We start from the raw sequence: 21,816 nt of genomic DNA on the forward strand, positions 1-21,816 counted from the left end.
ACCCCTGTCACTGCCACCAAATATCTACACCCACCTATGTACTGTAGTTTACTCACCATTTTTGTCACCATTGCCAGATACAAGAAAAAAAAATCAAACATAACAAGGATTGCATATGAATCTTGATTTTCAGAGAAAACTGATGAGCCATGAAATTCCATCTCCAAAACATGACTATAAATCCTGCCGTGACATGACTTATTTAGCTACTGCTCTGCAACTAAATTACACCACGATTTATTAATATAAAAATAAAAGGTCTGTCATGTAACACCACCTCAAACTCAAACCGTTGCATTCTTATTCTTGCTGTTAATCGCACCATTCGTCACCATGCAGCTTTGTAACAATTCCATTGGGTGGCAGTGCACCGCAAGGAAGGATCATCTAAAATATAATTAATTATTTGGCATCTTTACAATGACATGCTCTTAGGTTCCTAGCTCAGATTTATGAAGGCTGCATGCTTCAGCATAGTCCCTTCATGCTAACCATGCTTCAAAACTACAGTTAAATATAAAATTTGTGTTGATTTGGATTGTCCAGACTTTGTTATCTAACCTTAAATACAAGATGGATCTTTGCTGCATCTCACCAGTCAACAATGATACTACTTCGTTCTGTTGTGTAAAAAAGTGACAAAAAAACTCACCCATAGCTGAATAACATATCCATTGCACAAAGGGAGTTTTTTACTACCTATGTGAAGTCTCTCTTCTCATCCCCTTGACATACGTATCCATACTTTCCACATCTTCTTCAGCCGATCAAATGGTCGAAATCCCCAGTACAGTTCTTGGAAACCCAAAGTAACCGAAACAACCCAACCCTTTAGCTGGTTCTGCTTGAACGGATTATTGCACATGCAATACCAAGCGAAAATGACTTGCGGGTTATTTTAAAAAAAAACAAAGCAACACCCCAAAATATCATACTACACAGTGCAACTTGCAGCGTGGTTGATATCAGAACCAGACCAACTGAACTCTCCACAACATAGCTCAGGTTCTCATAGATAACCTTTAAATGACCCTAAACGTAGAAAAGAGACAGAGCAATTTGCCATATAGTCAAAAACTTTTACAGTGAGATTTCAGCAGCATATGTTGCATTATACATTGCAGGATTTCCTGTCCTTATGATCGTCTCTTTTGATTTGCCACAAATAGAACCATGTCAAATGTCTTCTGATTTTACTCATAATTCAATGCTTTTACATTCAATATTACCTTAGGACCTGGCACCAACTCTACAGTGCAAGTATCAACCTGTGTTACAGTTACCAAAATGAATACTGTATTCAAGATAACAAGGCGCAGAGCTAGATGAACTCAGCAGGCCAAGCAGCATCAGAGGAGCAGGAAAGCTGACGTTTAGAGTCTGGACCCTTCTTCAGGAAAATGACAATTTTGTCTACCAATGACAATTTTTCTGAAGAAGGGACCAGACTGAAACATCAGCTTTCTTGCTGCTCTGATGCTACTTGGGCTGCTGTGTTCATCCAGCTTGATACCTTGTTATCTCAGATCTCCAGCGTCTGCAGTTCCCACTATCACTGTATTCAAGGTTCCCTGCAGCCTAATCACTGTCAAGTTCAATTATGAATTTTCTTCAACCTATGGTCTACTGTTGTCCAAACGGAATTCACAATTTACTGCCTTTGTTGTTTTCTCTTCTGCATTTGGTGAGCATGTTGTGCACTGAGTTTATTTGGACTTTCGCTTTATTGTCGATTACTTTAACACCATTTCTTGTGGAACATCTGCATTGTGCTTTTCTCTTCCTGAAAGGCTGTTATACAACAGCCTGCAAGCACATATTCTAAATAAAAATAGTAGTCCTAGAATTCAGGAATAAATATATTCTACTAAAACATATTTGCATGTTTCACAACAATATATCAAAATTTGAGGTGCTCCAGTTTGAGCCCATTTTCTTAAAATTAAGGGATAAATTCAAAGTTATAATTAATATTCAGGACAACATTAGACAGAAATACTTAATCTTTCAAAAGTGATTTTTTAAAAAAACAATTTATATTTTTTGATGTACAATCAGAAAATGTTACTTGGGTGTTGTGAAGATTCAAGTGATCAACAGAAATAAAAAGTTGTGGGTTAATTGCAAGGATAACCAATACTTGTTTGCCAATTACCTGTGCCTGTGTTTTCGGTTACAAACCCTTCCGCTAGTTATCAGTTTCTACTGATGTACACAATCAAAACCCCTCAACCGTACACAAGACTATTCAAACTTTCCTGCCCTAAGGACAGCAATCCCAGTTTCTTAAGTCTTGTTACATAAAACATGTCCCTTGCTCCTCGTACCACTCTGGCAAATCTCCTCTCAGAAGCTTTGACATCCTTCTTAAAATGTAGTGCCCAGAACTGGCCTTTAACCAACCAATTATTAAAAATAACCAGAACATAGCTTTTGTACACTCTGCCTGTACTTATAAAGTCAAAGATCCTCTGCAATTTTTTTTTAAAAAGCTTTTTGAACTTATCCAGTCAAAGTTCTGCATTTGTGAATCCACAGTTCTTGGTCTTTTTACTGTTTACTATTTACTTTATACTACCCATCTTCTCTTCAAAATGTATCATTCCAAATGCCGTTGCATTCAATTTCATCTGCATGCATCTACTCATTTCAGTCATCTGTACTTCCACTCTTAAAATTGGCTTCAGCCTTGTGGTTAAGTACATAACCATGCTCATTGACACGTCCAAACTTGGAAAATATACCAAGTCCAGTTTATCATTCAGCATTAAAAAAGGAGCAATAGTCCTGGGGAACACACCATATAATTCTTTCAGACTGAAAAGAAGAACCCTCACCCCATCCCCCTCTCTGAAGGAGGGTCTAGGCCCGAAACGTCAGCTTTTGCGCTCCTGAGATGCTGCTTGGCCTGCTGTGTTCATCTAGCCTCACATTTTATTATCTTGGATTCTCCAACATCTGCAGTTCCCATTATCTCTGATACTATTATATTCAGCTCTTTTTCTCTTAGACAATTTGTCTAGAAAGGGTGTCAATGCCACTACAAACACATGTACTTCATATTTGTTACGATGTGTATTGTGGTGCTTTCAAAGCACCTTCTGGAGCTCTATATACACAGGAATTTACAAGACAAATATATTCAAAATTTTGTTTTAAAAAATAGCTATCAATTGCATTCAGGATAAGAATCGGGGCTGCAAAGACCAACTAAGATCGAGTACAGAGAGCGGACTTGTGGAAGAAATCGACAATGTATAGAAACAAACGATGAAGTGCTCAGGCTTTTTCATAAAAACATGCACTAATGTCCATTAAAACTTCAATATCAAAGCAGTACACACCTTCTCTGGAGTCAAGCACTTCATGTTGGTACATTTAAGAATGTGCTGCAAGTATTCATTTAGGTCAGTAATATTTGTGTTAACTGTAACCTTCAACAGAAAAATAAGACAAATTAACATAAGCTAACCATTCATTTAGAAAAACTTATGCTAATCTATAAAAAGAAAAATATTATTTTGGTAGGTTATTTCTCTACCTTGTTCTCCCACTCAAACTCAGCCCACATCTGACGAAATTCTGCATCAGTGCACACGGCAGGCTGTATATAGTCCATGATATCAATGTGGATGTCACTCAGTACCACACAATTTCGATCACTGGCAGCCCCGGATATGTCATACACTGCAAGCCCAGATATGAGATACAACAGTCAATTAATTTTCCAATGGAAACATTCATTTCGTAAGTTCAAACAAAAACAGTTCAAATTTCACTTCCCTATTGCAGAGAACATTAAGACACATTGATTTATATTTTGAATAACACTGTTCTTTTCATTTGCTGAAAAAGACATGTTGCCAGTTCAATAAAATGCACCAAATATTTCTTTATTAAGGTAAGCAGCAACAATTAAGAACTGTAAATCTTTGGCAATACTACAAAGAATTGTTTTGAGCTAAATAGAAAATTCCTACTCACCTATATTACCAAAAATAATGCCATTTTCTGTTGACGCTACTTTCACATTGGCCTTAATGTTAGCAAAATCATGCGGAGCCAAGGTTAGAGGTGAAGGTTTCTCAACCAGTTTTAGATCACCTATTAAAAACAAAGCAAACACAATTCACCTGCTGATCTCATTTTTTTATTAAAGAGTAACCTAATAAAATGATTAACATGCTCAAAATAGAATATAAAATTTGTTTATGATGGCTTTCAGTACAAAACTTAATACTTTGACTCAAATGATTGAAACTTTAAAGCCCTTTCGAACCCTCCCATACAGAACGTAGATTGATATTTCAGTGCATTTCAAGGAATTTCTGCATTTTGGCAGCTGCTTTCCTTCAGATGGCAAACATTTATTGATACAGTATAAAAGACCGTATGACATCAAAGAAAGGTAGTTGGTTGTAAAACATTTTAGGACAATCTAATGACATAGAAAAGGCAATTTTAAAAAATAATCAGGAACTTGTCCTGTCTTTGCTCAATATTCAAATTGTATAGCTTTAGTGACATTCTTCCCTCTTTTAAAGCAGTATCTTATATTTTCCTTGAAGACATGTGTACTCCAGTTCTAGCATTCCGACTTGGCCTCTTAGGCAATGCAGAAAACCTACTTTTTTCTGTTATTCCTGTTGTTCTAAAGGCAACCTAGTTTTGGTTCAGAATCTCTCACTTACATGCCTGTTAATGTAACCAAACACCAAGATCTTAATTTGAGACGCTCCACATTCACAGTATGCTTGGTACATTCACCCAATGATTTATGAGGGTGAGAAAACAAATTTAAATAAGATTGGGGCAGCATGGTGGCTCAGTGGTTAACACTGCTGTCTCAAACGCCAAGGACCCTGGTTCAATTCCACCTTGGGTGACTGTCTGTGTGGAGTTTGCACATTCTTTCCATGTCTGCATGGATTTCTGCTGGGTGCTCTGGTTTCTCCCACAGTCCAAAGATGTGCCAGTTAGGTGGACTGGCCATGCTATGTTACCCATAGTGTTCAGGGATGTGTAGGTTAAGTGCATTAGCTATGGGAAATACAGGGTTAGACAGTAATGGGTAAGGGGATGGGCCTGAGTAGAATGCTCGTTGGCCAAATGGCTTGTTTCCACACTGTAGGGATTCTATGGATACTATGGAAGGAGCATCACAATTCTCACTCACCTTCCTCTCCACCATTCTCAAAAAGGGAAAAAAAAAGTAGGTAGAAGCCATGTTTCTATCGTTCCCCGGTGGCACAGAAAAAGATCATTTAAGGCCACTTCCACACAGCCAAAATTTTCCAGCCACAAGGAGCTCAGTATGCCAAAAGTGTCAGCAAAATGAAAATCCAAGCGATTACCCTGTTTGGGATGGGAGTGGGGTCCCACATTCGCTTTCCACATTAAGTGACCCACCCGTCCTGCACTCTTCCTTCCGGTCCTTCCCATCCCCACCTCAAGAGTCCTGTATTACTTGCTCCTGTGGGCTAAGGTGTCAGCCGATCTGACTCACTGAGGCAGGACTTTATCCCGAGTAAGAACTGGAAGTCTTGTCTCCAGCCATTTAAAAGTTTACACAGCATTATATAGCTATGGGTCTGCTGGCGCTGGAGGGGTTGCAGAGGAGGTTCACTAGGTTGATTCCAGAGTTGAGGGGGTTGGCTTATGAGGACAGACTGAGTAGATTGGGATTATATTCATTGGAATTCAGAAGACTGAGTGGGGAATCTTATAGAAATATAAAATTATGAAGGGAATAGATAAGATAGTAGAGAGGATGTTTCCACTGGCAGGTGAAGCTCAGACAAGAGGGCATAGCCTCAAGATTAGAGGGAGCAGATTTAGGACTGAACTGAGAAGGAACTTCATCACCCAGAGGGTTGTTAATCTATGGAATTCCTTGCCCAGTGAAGTAGTTGACGATACTTCGGTAAATGTTTTTAAAGCTAAGGTAGATTTTTTTTAACAATAAAGGAATTAAGGGATACGGTGAGAGCACAGGTGCATGGATCTGAGTCCACTAAAAGATCAGCCATGATCTTATTGAATGGCAGAGCAGGCTCAAAGGGCTGGACAGCCTACTCCTACTCCCAGTTCTTATGTTACTGACAACAATGCAGTCTCCATGTGTTCTTTGGGTGAAAGGGTGAAAAATCTGACCATCCTTGAAAAATCGTGCCCAGAATTTTTGACTTGACAAGAAAACATACCCAATGTGGCTAATTCCAGAGTGCAGTTCTGAAGTGTGTCACTGGTTTGATTAACCACAAGTACATCAAGTACAATATCATATTGATTAACATGTACATAGGCTTCGGCATACACTGGATCAGAGAAACCTGTGAGCTGTGTGACCTGAAAGAGAGGATAAATATAATTAATCTAATTTTCCTTTCGAGAAGGGAGCCAACAATAAGCCTTGCTAAAATAGAACTTTTGGTGCAAAGTGGTTATGTGGTGTATATTAAGATCAAAGTAAAAAGGTGATCAGACTTGCCTAAAATAGGATTGCATGTACAAAGAATGAACTATTATTTCCTAATCTTTGTTTATCATCATTTAATTTGGAAATTAGGTACCCATCAGGTACCGTAGATCGTGGCACATAAGTCAACACTATGTATAAAACAATCAGACTTTGTAAAACCAAAAATCATATTTAGGCTGATACTTAACATGGTAACCAACCCTTAATTCTTCACTGCAGAAATGTATGTTTCATTCCCTTTATAAGCTGACTCATGGATCAACAGTCAATTTGAGTTGTGGGTCAGGATGATGCATGGAAGTTTAAGAGCCGCTCTCACAAAGCAAGTCATGTACTGGCAACAATGAACAGAAATGGGCCCTCCAAATAAAAGAGCAAAACCAATTTAAGTGAGCCAAAGCAAACAATCAGTCCAGAAGTCTTCAGATCAGATGATTGGTGTAGCACTTTGTGGAATGAAACTAATTGAAGCAAACTAAAATAACTCAAGACACAAAAAGCTTTCAGGCAAAAATTATCAGTTTCCAGCACTGTACAGCAGGAACAATGTCAGTTGCAGAAGACAATGAACTTGAATCTAAAGAGACCTTGCAGAATCAATTTGCACAGCAAATCAAATCTCAGTGTAATTTGAATTATTGAGAATTGGTTACTCGCAATTCAAAATGATGACCACCTACTCCTACACCAGCAATTCAACCTATATTCTATATAGAAGTTGACACACATTTTGGGATGATCTTGAGGCATTAAAGGTCAACTTACATTTTGCAATGTGATACATACACCTGTAGTATAAAAAAAAGCTGCAGAGTCCAAGTAACTGCCCAACCAAATAATAACATTGTCAAATCTTTTGAAAACTGATATAGACTAGTTACTTACGACAGACTACAGCTTACTACCGTAATAATAGCAAGGCTAATTGTGCTCTTTGTTATTTATGAAAAATATTGTAGGGCTATCAAACACGGGCAGATATCAGTCAGAACATACCATAAAAAATGTTGCCCTGATGTGTTCCAATGTTAACTTCATGAAAAAAGCATCAAGCATACCGTTTTGTCATTTAAATACAATGACCAACATGAAGCTGTGTGTTAGACTAAAATTGGCTAGCTACATCGAGCTCAATCAAGTCATTTCCTACTGAAGTACCCTGACAATAATTTCAGTCACCCCCTCTGGCACTGAAAATGAACTATTACAAAACCAGATTCTCAACTCTTCAGGTTCTAATTATTGTAGATTTAAAAAGATGTATTTGTCTTAATGTTCTATTTCATTCAATATTTAATTGCTCTCTCTTAATCTAGTCTTAAAAGTTACCACCTTGATTTGGCATTGAATTCACTCACTGTACACTTCCTTTTTCGACCTTGTTCTATCCATCTGACTGGTTAGGGAGGTAACAGATACAAACCATGTCCAATTCCATCCCTGATGCCTGGCTTCCCTCACTGGACTGTTGTCAGCTCATATTTTCAGCAACATATCACTTCCCAAAATAAACAGAAGGACAAGCCAAAGCAAAGTTAGACATCATTCGTTCTCAGAAGATAACACGTTAAGGGTGGGTTACATTGCTCGCCACTGAACACCATCAGTTTGCCTGAAGCTATAAATTATGGCTCCTCAAGTTAAACTATTTTAGGTGAACATTCTATCCATCAGAAAATATGAGCCCTTCGGCACCCCTCTACCATCAAGATAAAACAAACAACTTTTATAAAGGTATCCATATTTTGATCAACTGGGCAATCCCTCTCGGTAGAGGAGACAAAGCTTCTTCAGATGGCTGTGCGATATTAAGCAAGTCATTATGTGGATAAGGTCTGTTGGAATGTCACACAGAAATCTGTGTTGCAGTACACAAAGACATCAATGCTTAACCTTAAATGGCAATCTAAGGCGTTTCAACTCAGATCTGTTCCAGTTTCAAGTGTTCATAAAAAGATCAGGAGAAAGAACTAGTAAAAATGCTCATATCTACAACAAAAAACTATTAGCAGGATACAACCTCTGTTTATGCAAAGATTACTAATGCATATTCACATAATACATCTCAGCACCAGGGGAAACATCTGGCATCATGCATAGGTTGTAGTTAAGGTTCACACAAATTTTTGCTTAACGATCATGAATAGACATGCACTTTCACAGTACCTTGCTGAGCTTGGATGTCAAAGGATCAGATGCTTCTTTCCGTTGTGTGTTACCCATCGCAGCCAATAAGCTGAGCTGAAACTGGTCCTCCTTAGACGTCATCTCATTCTTGGGCATCAGCTGCATAAAGGAAATGGGATCGTCTGCCTGTACCAACACATTCCTTTTTTCGGATTGCTTCTAAATGGCAAGTAGAGAGAAAAAAATTTAAGTGGTAAGTACTCAAAATAAATTTAAACAGCAAGCAGGCATTTTTGCAGGAATAAAGTGACTGAGAGGCGCCCCAGTTCTTTAAGAAATGAGCTGCCAGCACATGTCAAAAATCCTAAAGTGTCAATCACAGTACGCTAAACTCAATGTGAAAATCAGAACTCTGCCAGTTTTCACAATGTCTGAAGGGCTATATTTAACCAGCTTCTTTGGTGTGCAAAGAAAACACAGAGCAAAGAATGTAGAAGAAATTATTTCCAAAAGTTTCCAAAATTAATTCTGCATTGATCAACAGATTATAATAACTAGCATATGCAAGCTAGTAAAAAGTGACATGTTTACAGTACCTTTAATGTAGTAAAACATCCCATGGTACTTATCAAATAAAATATGAAACATACTTAAACAAAGGAAATTTTAGGACAGGAGAAGGAGCGTTTACGAAGCGTTTCAAAAGAGGAAGAGATTAGAGAAAATTCAGAGAAGATTGCCTGACCCTTTGTTTAGCATGTGTATTATGTTCCGTGAAAATGGCACAGCAATTGAAAACTAAAAATTCCCCCAAGATGATCCATCGCAAGGGTGGGTTGTTACATTTCTCACTGGCAATATAATTAGACGTGACTGACTCCAGATACTCATTCTGTAAGACACATGCTGCTTGTTCTCTTGGCATTGGAGAGTACAAAACGTAAAGGAGTTACCAGGTCTAAGCTTCCTTCTCAACACTAGCAAAATCCAGACAGTTAGCAGCAACATGAAGAGGGTCAGGGGTGTACTGGGGATGTGGTATCAGGAACAGCCCAGAGTTCAGGATTGTTGCTCAGCATAGTGCATACAAAGTTTTGCCGGCTGTTTATGGCAGGGCCATAGAAAGGCTGCAAACCAAAATCTTTGCTTGGAAGTACTGCCAGGATAAGCAGTACAGCTGCAGGCAAACAGCCCAAGCAAAAGTCAGGAACATGTCTCATTAGAAGATACAAGAAATTATTCGGGAATAAGAATAGGAAAAGTCCATTCAGTCCCTTAAGGCTTAGAAGTAGGTAGTACTAAGATTCCCTTTATGAAAACTGTTCAAAAATAAAAACTCATTATTAGAAACTGCTTTAAACGGGGGGGGGGGGGGGGGTATTGCATGGGGAATAAGGCTTAAGTGGCTGAAGGCCATCACTGGTTGCTAAATCAAACTCAGGGTGTGTAAGAAACCAAAACTGGAAGAACACAAAGATTAAAAAGCATTGTGAAAATGAGACATTACTACAAAAATATTTGAGGCAAAAGGGAGAGATTTGAATCTGAGGGACTGGTGGAGCAAGGTCAGTGCAACTCAGTGAGTACAGAGTTCCTGCGCCATGGTAGTGACCCTACCTCTGGAAACCAGATCTTCTGGCTCTGCCCTGGGAGGTAATTACATGACAGAACAGATTCATTAAAAATCAGCTCAGTGACTACAGAGAAGTGAATTAGACTTGGTGCAGGTCAGGATCCAAGCAGCCCAAGTTTTCTAAAAGTTGGATGACAGCCAGCAGTACATTGAAACAATCAGGTTAGGAGATACCAGAAGAATGTATGAACAATTATGTAGCAGATGAGCTGGATGTCTTATACTCAACCACTAAAAAGAAAGATTTGTCCGAGTGCATATTTAGACCCTTGAACTTGATACTGGTTTTGCCTGTAGAATGACATTGCTATTTCAAGAACAGAGAATGAATGAATGAGTTCCTCAAAAAAATTCAAATTTGACCACAAAATCTGCATTATTTTAAATGGAAAAAAAGCTTTTGGCTATGTTAGCATATCTAAAAGAAAGGTTCAAAACATGCTAAGAAAGGTAAAACAAAGTGGAAGGCAAGACAAAGTCAACTACCCAACAAGCCACTGTAGTATATTGTAACTTCAACACAGCAAAGCAATTAATAATAACTGTTGAGTTAACTTGGAAGTTGAGTCTGGACAGATGCTATACACTTGTTACAAGAGACACATAACTTGGTATAATGTCAAATAAAGCTCCAAAAACATGTTGAGGTCCCAACCTCTGGTCAGTTCGGAAATTTCTCTGGAACTCTGGCATGTGACATCAGTGTAGATATTATCACTCATGCTCTCAATACACTTATAACAGCCTGGTTGCAAGTTTATCACCAAATAGTATCTACAAGGGCTTGCAATCTGATGATCAACATTATTAGTGTCAATTTCTTTACAACGGGAATAACCTTTTGTCTTACTCAGGTTCTGAGGAAGAGTCACCGGAGCCGAAACGTTAACTCTGTTTTCTCCTCCACAGATGCTGCCAGACCTGCTGAGCTTTTCCAACAACTTTGTTTTTGCTCCTGATTTACAGCATCTGCAGTTCTTTTGGTTTTTAATGCTTTGTTGAAGTTTGGCCCCTAAGAAGGTCATGTTTTAGCAAACATTTTTACAAATACAGCTCAAGGAGAATTTAGGTTTCTAATGAAAACCTTTCAGCACACATAGGGTTATTTGCCGATAACCACTTCAAAGCATCCCGCTGCTACTTATTCATCACGTGTGAGGCAAAGGTATTTACTCACATATGTAATGATTCTTAAAAATGCTGCAGAGCTTAACATTTTAACAGCTACTAGAGTATCACCCTTAGACTCTGAAGCTGACCTTCTTAAACAGCATTCCACAAAAACTGGGAGGAGTAGGCCTATCTACAGCAAGGAGAAATGGTCTGACACTATTTATTTGTGCAATTTCCCAAAGTGGAAGGTCCTTTTCACCATGGAATGTCAGCATCATTACATAAACATCCTTTATTCAGACTGCTGAGTCACAGAACAGATGGAAATTTGATATGATTGCATTCATTCCTCAGACTTGAGATTTTAAAATTCCGCGATATTACACTGGCATGCATACCTGGTATTGTCAAATCATACCGCTGTTGAAGTTATTTGAAAATAGTTTAGTGTATCTCTTCAAAAAATATATTCACTGGACACTTAGTAGCAGAAATGTTACAATGTCCCAACGTTCAGCACAATAATGAATGTAACATATAGTACACTTTTAGACAATTACCTTTTGAGAAAGCTTTTCCTCTTCCAGTTTTGCTGATAGCATTTGAGAGAGAGATTTTCTGCATTCTTTGTTAAAGATGTTGTTCATCAGCGGGGAACACTCTGAAAGGACTTTAAGACATAATGAGATACGGTCCACATCATCATCTGTAATTGATTTCTTTGGGAGTGATGATTTACCAAGGTGTAAAATGCTGGCCATGATCAGCATGGCTTCTGCAGCAAAACTCTGAAAAGAAAACAGAAAAACGTAAGAAATAGACGATGTAGACCACATTGCCTATGAAGCTGCACTGCCATTTAATAAGATCTTCTACATTAATTTCACTTTTCCACCCTATTCCCATTTTTTAATACCTCATGAAGAATCAAACAATTTCAGTCTTACGTACTTAAGAACTGAGTGTCACAGCCCTCCTGGGTACAGGATTTCAAAGGTTCACAACACTTCGTGAAAATTGTTTCCTCTCAAACCAGGAGTTGCTGTGTAAACTATGCATAAATTGTCCCCCACAAACAACTTCATGCATAACTAAAGAAAAGATCCGAAGCATGTTCACTTCAATGAATAGGTCACACACAGAAGTATCAGAGTGCACACTATTCACAATATGATACTCCATCCACCACCAACTTCTTGCCCTAACACTTAACTGATCTGTATCTTTTTGAGATCTTTGTCTCCTACTCATATTTTAATGTTTGTATATTTTAAAACAGGACTCAAAGACTCCTAAAATGGCTACTGCAAATCATAAGACCTTTGCACTGGAGTTTCAGACTGTCCTAAGTCTCAAGTGAATACCTGATTAAATATGGAAATTCACAACTCTTCAGGGAATTTCACATCCCTTTAAGGATAAATTGACACAAAATAATTACAAAATTCCAGTCAGCCTCTGTTTCACCTTGTACAAAAAGGAATGTTGAAACTCTATTTGTAAGACATATGAATGACTCCTAATCACCCTTGCACTCCATTACAATGGTCCAGCTCATCCAATCTAGACTTTGTGGACCAGAGGGCATTTTTCTGTGCTGTAGATCTCTATGACTTACTGATCACTCGTGTCCTGTGAAGAAGTGAAAGAACAAAAAGTGCTGAAAAAAAAAAGAACCAAAAGGAACTTCAATGAAGCATTAGGCCGTTGGAACTACATTTCCCAGTTTTCTCCCTCCAGCCATAAAACAAATAATTTGTTTATGTATGCTTATTTAAGGTTACCAAGGGTTTCATACGGGAATTAGATATTTAACTAATTGCCTGCAGTTGCTTGTGTTTAGCATGTATTTATTTGTAATAAAGAGTATTTAGGTACAGGAACCTGCTAAGTATAAACGTGATTCCAACAGTCAGGTAAATCAGGCACTCTGCATACTTTAATTATATTAATATTTGTGGCAACCCAGGAGTAGCATACCCAACTAGGTTGTAACATTACATTTATGCCACAAATTTCCTCTCACCCTGCTTCACCTAACCTGAACGTCATACCATTCCCCTCTTTTCTCTCATTTGCTTACCTAGTTTCCTTTAAATTAATCAATGCGTTTCACCTCAATTGCTCTTATGAGTTCAATATTCTAACCACTCTTTAAATAGAATCATGGAAGTAGTTCAGTCCAGAAGGAGGTCATTTAACCAGTTATATCTGTAGTAGCTTTCTGCAAGTATAACTCAGCTAAGTTTCTTTCTGTCATCCCTTTGCCACTGCCCTAAAAATATTTCCTTCTGATTTTTTTTTGCCCTTCACTTTAAATCAGTGCCCCCCTGGGACTTGACTAGTCTGCCAATGGTAATGATTTCTCGAAACCTTCCTTGTACAGATACCTCATGACTTTTCTGTGCCTCTATCAAATTTCCCCTCCATCTTCTCGTGAGAACACTCAAGAGTTTATAAAATCTGTTGATGTAACGGATGCTTCTCATGTCCGGAATAATACCTGTGAGCCTTATCTGCAGCCTATGGAACGCCTTTACATCTTTTTTAAAGTATGGTAGCAAGAATTGACAGTAATGCTTCTGTTGAGGCCAAACCAATTTTCCACAAAGATTCATCTTATGTCCTTTGTTTTGGACTCTACACCTCTATTTATAAAGTCTCAAATCCCAGATGCCTGATAAATCACTTTCTCATGTAAACCACTCACTTTCAAAAGTTTGCACACAACCAGGTGCCTCATTTATCCAGTGTCCAGTGTCTCCTAATATTTCTTGATAATTATGTGGATTGAATTAAATTGGCTGAAGACTGGTATCTGTAATGCTGGGGACCACTGGAGGAGGCCAAAATGCATCATCCACTCTGCATAACTACCCGAAGATTGCTGTGAATGTTTCAGCCTTATCTTTTGCAATGATGTGCTGGCTCTTCCACCATTGAGGATGTGGAGGCTCCTCCAGTGAGTTGTTTAATTGTTCACCACCTTTAACAATTGGATGTGGCAGGACTGCAGAGATTACATCTGATCTGTTCATTGTGGGTTCGTTTAACTATCACTTGCTGCCTTTGCTGTTTGGCATGTAAGTAGTCCTGTTTGGTGGCTTCACCAGGTTAATACGTCATCTTCAGGTATGCCCTCCTGCACACTCTATTGAACCAGGGTTGATCCCCTGGCTTGATGGTAATTGTTGAGTGGGTGATATGCCAGGCCATGACTTCACAGATTGTGCTGGAGTACAATTCTACTGTTGGTGGCCTCATAGATGTCCAGTCTTGAGTTGCTAGATGTGTGAAGTTTGTCCCATTTAGCACAGGGATAGTGCCACACAACACGATGGAAGTTGTTCTAAATGTGAAGGTTGGACTTCGTCTCCACAAGGACTGTGTGACGGTCACTCTTACCAATACGGTCATGGACAGATGCTTTTGCTACTAGCAGGTTAGAAAGGATGAGGTCGAGTATGTTTTTCCCTCTTGTTGGTTCCCTCACCACCTGCCACAGACCCAGTCTAGCATCTATGTCCTTTAGAGCCTGACCAGCTCGATCAGCAGTCCTGCTACTGAGCCAGATATTGAAATCCCCCACCCAGTGTACATATTGTGCCCTTGCCATCCTCAGTGGTTCCTCCAAGTGTTGCTCAACATGGAGGAGTACCGATTCATCAGCTGAGAGAGGACATTATGTGGTAATCAACAGGAGGTTTCCTTGCCCATGCTTAACCCGAAGCTGTGAGACTTCATGGGATCCAGAGTCAATATTGAGGACTCCGAGAGCAACACCCTCTTGACTGTATGCCACTGTGCCGCCAGCACAGGACATGTCCAGGGTTGGTGGTAGTGGTGTCTGGGACATTGTTTGTAAGGTATGATTCCGTGAGTATGACTATGTCAGGCTGTTGCTTACCCAGTCTGTGAGACAGCTCTCTCAGTTTTGGCACTATCCCCCAGGTGTTAGTGAGGAGGATTTTGCAGGGTCGACAGGGCTGTTTCTACCATCGGCTTTTCTGGTGCCTAGAGTGGTGCCAGGTAATCCGTCTGGTTTCATTTCCCTAAGTCTTTGTAGTGATTGGTACAGCTGAGTGGCTTGCTAGGCCATTTCAGAGGGCAATCGAGAGTCAACCACATTGCTGCGGGTCCGCGTGCATATGTAGGTTGGACCAGGTGAGGGTGGCAGATTTCCTTCCTTGAAGGACATCAGTGGTGAACATTAAACTTCATGTTGAGACAGCCTTTCTTGAAATTCTGATCAATTTTTAGTCCACCCACTGATAACTACCTCCTTTTTGAACTTGACTTCAACATCATCACTTTGGTTTTACGAATGCAAAATACTCACAATATCTCAACATGCTGCTTCTCAACATCCCTTCATTGGTGTCTAATTAATTTGAATTACCTATCACATGCACTCTTATTTCACTTCATCTCTCTACTGCGTCAGGCAACGGGCTCTCTGATTTTGTTTGTTCTACCATTTCCCAATAAGAAATAACTAACTTATTCCTGTATTTTCCACTGAATTTATGAGTGACTACGATAAATTCATGGCCCTTCATTTTGAACTTCCCCAAAAGTGGAAAAAAGTGTTGTCTAATTCTACCCTATAAAACTCTTTGATTTCAGAGGCCCCTCTCAGATCACCTCTCAGCTCCTGCTTTTCAGGAAAAAGAATCCTAGCTTATAAGGTCCTGCCTGACAGTGATAACCTTTCAGTCTGACACTGTCCATGTGCCTGTTTTGTTTTTGCATTTTCTCATACCTTTACGTCTTTTACTAAGATGGAGACAAAAAACGTTCATATAAAATTAAGTAATGAGGAGTTGTCCATTTCAGCTTTCAAGCTTGCTGCATCATTTAATGAGATCACAGTTGGTTAAAGAACAAAGAAAATTACAGCGCAGGAACAGGCCCTTGGGCCCTCCAAGCCTGAGCCCATCCAGATCCTCTATCTAAAACCTGTTGCATATTTTCCAAGGATCTGTACCCCTCTGCTCCCTGCCCATTCAAATATCTGTCCAGATACATCTTAAATGACACTATCGTGCCCGCTTCTAACACCTCCACTGGCAATGCATTCCAGGCACCCGCCACCCTCTGCATAAAGAACTTTCCACGCATATCTCCCTTAAACTTTGCCCCTCTCACCTTGAAATCGTGACCCCAAGTAATTGAATCCCCCACTCTTGGTCTTCTACTTCACCACCAATTTCCTGCAATAGCCCCACATTCATGGATATTTTTAATGTTTAGAAATCTACCAACCACAGTCTTGAACATACTCATGACTGAGCATTCAGAGTTTTCAGGGGGAGAGAATTCTAAAGACTCATCATCCTGCTAGCTAAGAAATCCTTCTTCATCTCAATCCTAGAACGGTTCTCCCTCATTCTGAGACTGTTCCCTGGTTCCTGAGTGCCCCATCCAAGGGAAAATATTCTTCATGCATTCACCATTTGAACGCTGTAAGGTGAGTGCGTTCCCTCTAATTTCTCTGGAGAATTCAGAAGTGAATGCATTGGCATAGGCAAACCCTTGGTCCAGATGTGCAGCCGCGCAGCTTAGCAGGAACGTTGTTAACAATTAACTACATTTTCAGGAGATTACGTCTCATTCTTCTAAATTCCAGAGAATATAAACCCAGTCTCTTCATTCTTACCACACAGGACAAATCCCGCTATCTCAAGAATTACGTTGATGATCAAAAATAACTCGTGTTCTAATTGTGTATAATTAAGGCTCCACACAAGTTCAAAATAACCGCGCTCTTCAATTCTATCCTTTTAGATATGAAATCGAGAACCAGGTTTGCTGACATAATGGAATTAATTTGCATCCTCATTTTTAGTGATTTGTGTATCTGTACTCAGATTCCCAATCAGACTCTTACTTTCCAAGCTTCCTTTCAAAATCAGCATCTCAGATTTCTATATTGACATGAATTTACCCATTCTGCAAGTTTATTACTGTACTATGTTGTAGCAACTTGCTACACACTCTCTTTTTGGTAACCACAACTCACTCAATTTTATGTTATTCAGAAATTCTTAAATTGGACTTCTGAATCCTCAGTTCAAGTTGCGAATGCAAAACAGTCAAAAATAACGGTCCCTGCATCAAGCTCAAATGAATCCTCTGTTCCACTAAATTTGACTTGTCACCAGTAAAATTCCCACGGCTCAGTGGTTAGCACTGCAGCCTCTCAGCGCCAGGGACCCAGGTTCGATTCCTGCCTTGGGCGACTGTCTGTGTGGAGTTTGCACATTCTCCCCGTGTCTGCATGGGTTTCCTCCGGGTGCTCCGGTTTCCTCCCACAGTCCAAAGATGTGCAGGCTAGGTGGATTGGCCATGCTAAATTGCCCATGGTGTTCAGGGGTGTGTGGGCTATACGTGGATGGGTCTGGGTGGGATGCTTCAAGGGGCGGTGTGGACTTGTTGGGCCGAAGGGCCTGTTTCCACACTGTAGGGAATCTAATCTAATCTAAAAATGATCAAGTCAAATTGATGTTGGCTTATCTATTTAAAAACGTTTCCCTTGATGTGCTGCACTTTATGGATTCCACACTTTATAATAGGAAGTTACTGGCTGTTTGCATTCACAACTTGACTGTCTGCATACTCCTTGAACATGAATCAATGTAATCAATTTCTAACTTCTCAACAGTATTAATATGCCTAAATTAACTGGTCCATTTTGTAATAACTTAGACATGGATTAATATTCACTGAACAGCTCAGAAAATCTATTTTTAAGTTTGTTTCAGTTTATTGTTTCATTTAAACACATACACAACAGAAGTAGCTTTCTCGCTTTCAAGTCATATTTTCAAAAATCTCAATTATGACTTACATTCTGTTTCTTCTTGTCTTGCTGAAGTGCCACATAACGCAGAGCTATTTTGGTCAGTGTAGTTGCAAGAGCACCAGCCACAAAGAAATCGCCATCCAGTAAGAACCCTCGCAAGGGTGGTCTTTAAGAAAGTAGGAAATCCTTTATTTAAAATTCAGGTAACTATGATAAAACCAAGAATTGCCACATGCTCAATTACATATTTATGAGCCATACATTGAAGTTGGATTTTTACAATCCTTGTATCATTTAACATGAAATTCTTACACTTACTACCACAGATATACTACCTCCCCCTCGCCAATTGTTTTGTGTGCAACTACTACTGTGCTAATAGGATAATTTTCAACTGGTTTAATAATTCATAACTGGGTATGCATGATGTACTGTGGGCCATCAGCAGCGGCAGAATTTAACTTAACCACAATCTGGCCCAACATATTATCCACTCCACCATGATCATCTGCTGGGCAACCAAAACAAAGTTGCTGGAAAAGCTCAGCAGCTCTGGCAGCATCTGTAAAGAAAAAGAATCAGTCAACATTTTGGGTCCGGTTCTTCAGAACCCTTCCTCATCGAACCCGAAATGTTAACCCTGATATTTTCATCACAGATGCTGCCAGGCCTGTTCAGCTTTTCCAACAACTTTGGTTTTGTTCCCAATTTACAGCATCCACAGTTCTTTCGGTTTTTATTTAGCTGGGTAACCAACCCTGGTTCAATTAAAGATGCAGGAAGTCAGGCCAAGAGTCGCTATAACTCAGGACTTACTCCATAACAAATAATGGCAGCAGCACGTGATAAACAGAATCAACGGATCAGATTCAAGCTTTGCAGTCCTGCCAGAGCTTTGAAAGTTGGTACATAATTAAACAACTAACAGGAAGAGGTGATACCACAATTACCTACACCTTACTGATGGACAGCCCAGAACAGCAGTTAAAAGAACAAGGCTGAATCATTGGCATCTATCTTCTGCCAGAAGTGCCAAGTTCCATCTCCGCCTCCTTCGAAATCTCTAGCACCCCAGATGCCAGTTTCAGGCAATTTGATTCATTCCACATGATTTCAAGAAACTGGAGCTGGAAATGCAAAGGCTACGGTCCCTGACAACATTCCTGCAACAATACTGAAGGCTTTGCTCCAGAACTAGCTGTGACCCTAGCCAAGCTGTTCCACTAAAGCTACAATACTGGCATCTATCCGGCAATGGGGAAAATAGTCTAGGTATATCATATACACAAGAACCACACCAAATCCAAGCTGGTCCATTACTACATTATCAATACTGTGGTGACTCAACGTGGCAGTGCACCAGTCCTAATTAAGGGCAATTAGGGACAGGCAATAAATGTTTGCCTCATGACACCCACAACCCTTGAATGTATTGGAAAAGCAATGCTGATACCACTCATTGCCACAAAGGGAAATTAACCACACTCTAGGCAAGGAAGACCATGCATAGACATGTTCATATATCGAGGTGTTGTGTTTATGTTTTAATATGCAAATTAGAGGGAGGTAAGTGTCAATTTCAGTCCCAAAATCAGTATTTATCTCTAATATTTTAGCTAAGTGCCAACTTTTAAAACCAGTTGAAAAAATTCAAACATTACCTATCTTCTTCCTTTTTTGAAGGCCTTGTGCTAAGGGCACTCTGGGTTGCATACGTTCCCATTTCCGTCACAAGTTTTTGCGTTGGAATCACCTGAACATCACCATTAATCTTCAGTTCACCTGTTTCTTTTTTTATCTCGGACTCAACTATTGGAATCTATTAACATAGGAATCAACAAATTATAAATACAACACCTATTGTTACAAACACTGTCCACATACTTTTGCAAGATTGTTCAATCAAATCAATATGGCAATTCTGGATAATTCAGTGTTCTTTGGGACTGCCACATGAATTTCACATTAATGAAAAAATAATCCTTTATTGACGTTCTTCAGATTACTTTTTTCAACATCAGGGCCTCTTCTGTACAATACCAGAAACATTACTTTTATTTATCATTGATGATATTTCTTAAAGCAGTTCCAATGAGTAGACAGGAAGGATGGCATTTTTAGCAGAACTAATATTTAAATTAATCAGTACAGGTCAGGAATCCTTTATTCAAAACCTCAAGGCCATTTGGATTTTGAATAAAAGGATATTTTCAGTTTTTGGGTCCATTATAGTCCTTTTGGATCCTTTGGAGAAAACTTCACGTAACCCAAAACAGACCTAAATGCAAAGATTTCCTTTTCCCCAAAGAACACAAACTCAACATGTCTACAGGTGTATTCAGGTCAGCTTCCGAAAAGACCTGCAGATTTTAGGTCTTTTTAATATCTGAACATACAGGTAACGGATACCAGAGCTGTACATGCTAACTTCAACACAAACTAAAATGTTTCAGTTTTGTATTAAAGTTGTTGCTTACACACATTAGTTATTCAGAGTTAAGGCTTGGTTAGGAAAACCATGCTCATCTGACAGATTCTCTCAACTCTTTTCTCGAGGGCATGTTTTCCAATTTATTTTGAGAATGCATGGATACAAAGCAATGAGGGCCGTGTAGCATTTTGAGCAGAGACCAGTACGTGCGCAACCTATTTATTATTTTGTCTATGGCATGGAGAAAAACAACCAAAGGGAGGAGGAAAAGAAATTCACATATTCAAGACATACCTCACCCAATGACCGACGAATCTCAGTCATTACACTCTGAATGTCGTCCTTGGAGCTACAGTACTCGCCCAAAATCCAGAGAGCTCCCCGGTATATTCTGTGACAAACAAGAAATAAGTATATAAAACATTGAGGGCCATAAGATTAGTCTGAAGAAGTAAAGATTTAATCAAATTCATGGGCTTTCTAATAATGAATACTACTTCTCTTCTGTAAAAAAATTCTACACGTTAATTTTATTATTAAAATGAATTGAAGACAATTTCATGACAAGTAAAACTAAAGTTGGTACCTGCAATCTGAAGATAAACTGAAATCAAAACTCAAAATGACAGCAAACCTGCTGGGCAATACTACGTCAGTGCCTTGTTACTGACACATGAACAGTTGAGACAATTTCAGAGACTGATGAAATCTGGGACAAACTACTTTCCCAGGAAAGTTCGACCTGGGGTGCAGGATGAGACAGTCCTGAAAATTTCAGGACAACTTATTCCCCTGATCATACTAGATGTGGGATTGTAGAGGCAGCATTCAAATTCTACAAAAGATCAGTTTCACTGGTTGAATGTATTAAACAAAAGATTATACTTCTGTTCAAATGCAACTTTCATAACTTGCTCATGCAGTGTACTTAGATCATTAGCTAACGTTCTACAAGTAAGGCTAAACTAACAAAAGACAAAAATCAATTATACTAGAGTGACAATGATATTTTTGGCAGTTATAATGTAGGACATTCTGTGCCCTTACTTGACAGATTTGATGGCATGGAACACCTCCAGCATCTTCTCAATGATGACTGGTCGAAGTTTATCAAAACTCTGAATAGCTTCTCGCACAAATTCGAGAACATCAGCAGCAGCCGCTTCATTACTGTCACTGAGAAATTCCATCAGCTATGGAGACATTGTGCAGGTATTATTAAAGTA

General features: G+C 39.2%; 1 protein-coding gene across 1 annotated transcript in view; it reads right to left on the minus strand.

Annotated features, from left to right (window-relative positions):
• copb1 (COPI coat complex subunit beta 1) overlaps positions 1 to 21,816 on the minus strand; it is a 44,818-nt gene that overhangs the window by 1,966 nt on the left and 21,036 nt on the right. Inside the window, exons 11-20 of the mRNA XM_048545775.2 lie at positions 21,638 to 21,783; positions 20,885 to 20,981; positions 19,821 to 19,978; positions 18,205 to 18,325; positions 11,915 to 12,142; positions 8,648 to 8,827; positions 6,204 to 6,348; positions 3,985 to 4,104; positions 3,542 to 3,687; positions 3,345 to 3,434 (exon numbers count right to left, since the gene is read on the minus strand). Coding sequence (XP_048401732.1) covers positions 3,345 to 3,434; positions 3,542 to 3,687; positions 3,985 to 4,104; positions 6,204 to 6,348; positions 8,648 to 8,827; positions 11,915 to 12,142; positions 18,205 to 18,325; positions 19,821 to 19,978; positions 20,885 to 20,981; positions 21,638 to 21,783 — 1,431 coding nt within the window. The remainder of the gene's footprint in view (positions 1 to 3,344; positions 3,435 to 3,541; positions 3,688 to 3,984; positions 4,105 to 6,203; positions 6,349 to 8,647; positions 8,828 to 11,914; positions 12,143 to 18,204; positions 18,326 to 19,820; positions 19,979 to 20,884; positions 20,982 to 21,637; positions 21,784 to 21,816) is intronic.

This window comes from Stegostoma tigrinum, chromosome 17 (assembly GCF_030684315.1).
Source record: "Stegostoma tigrinum isolate sSteTig4 chromosome 17, sSteTig4.hap1, whole genome shotgun sequence".
Classification (NCBI taxonomy): domain Eukaryota; kingdom Metazoa; phylum Chordata; class Chondrichthyes; order Orectolobiformes; family Stegostomatidae; genus Stegostoma; species Stegostoma tigrinum.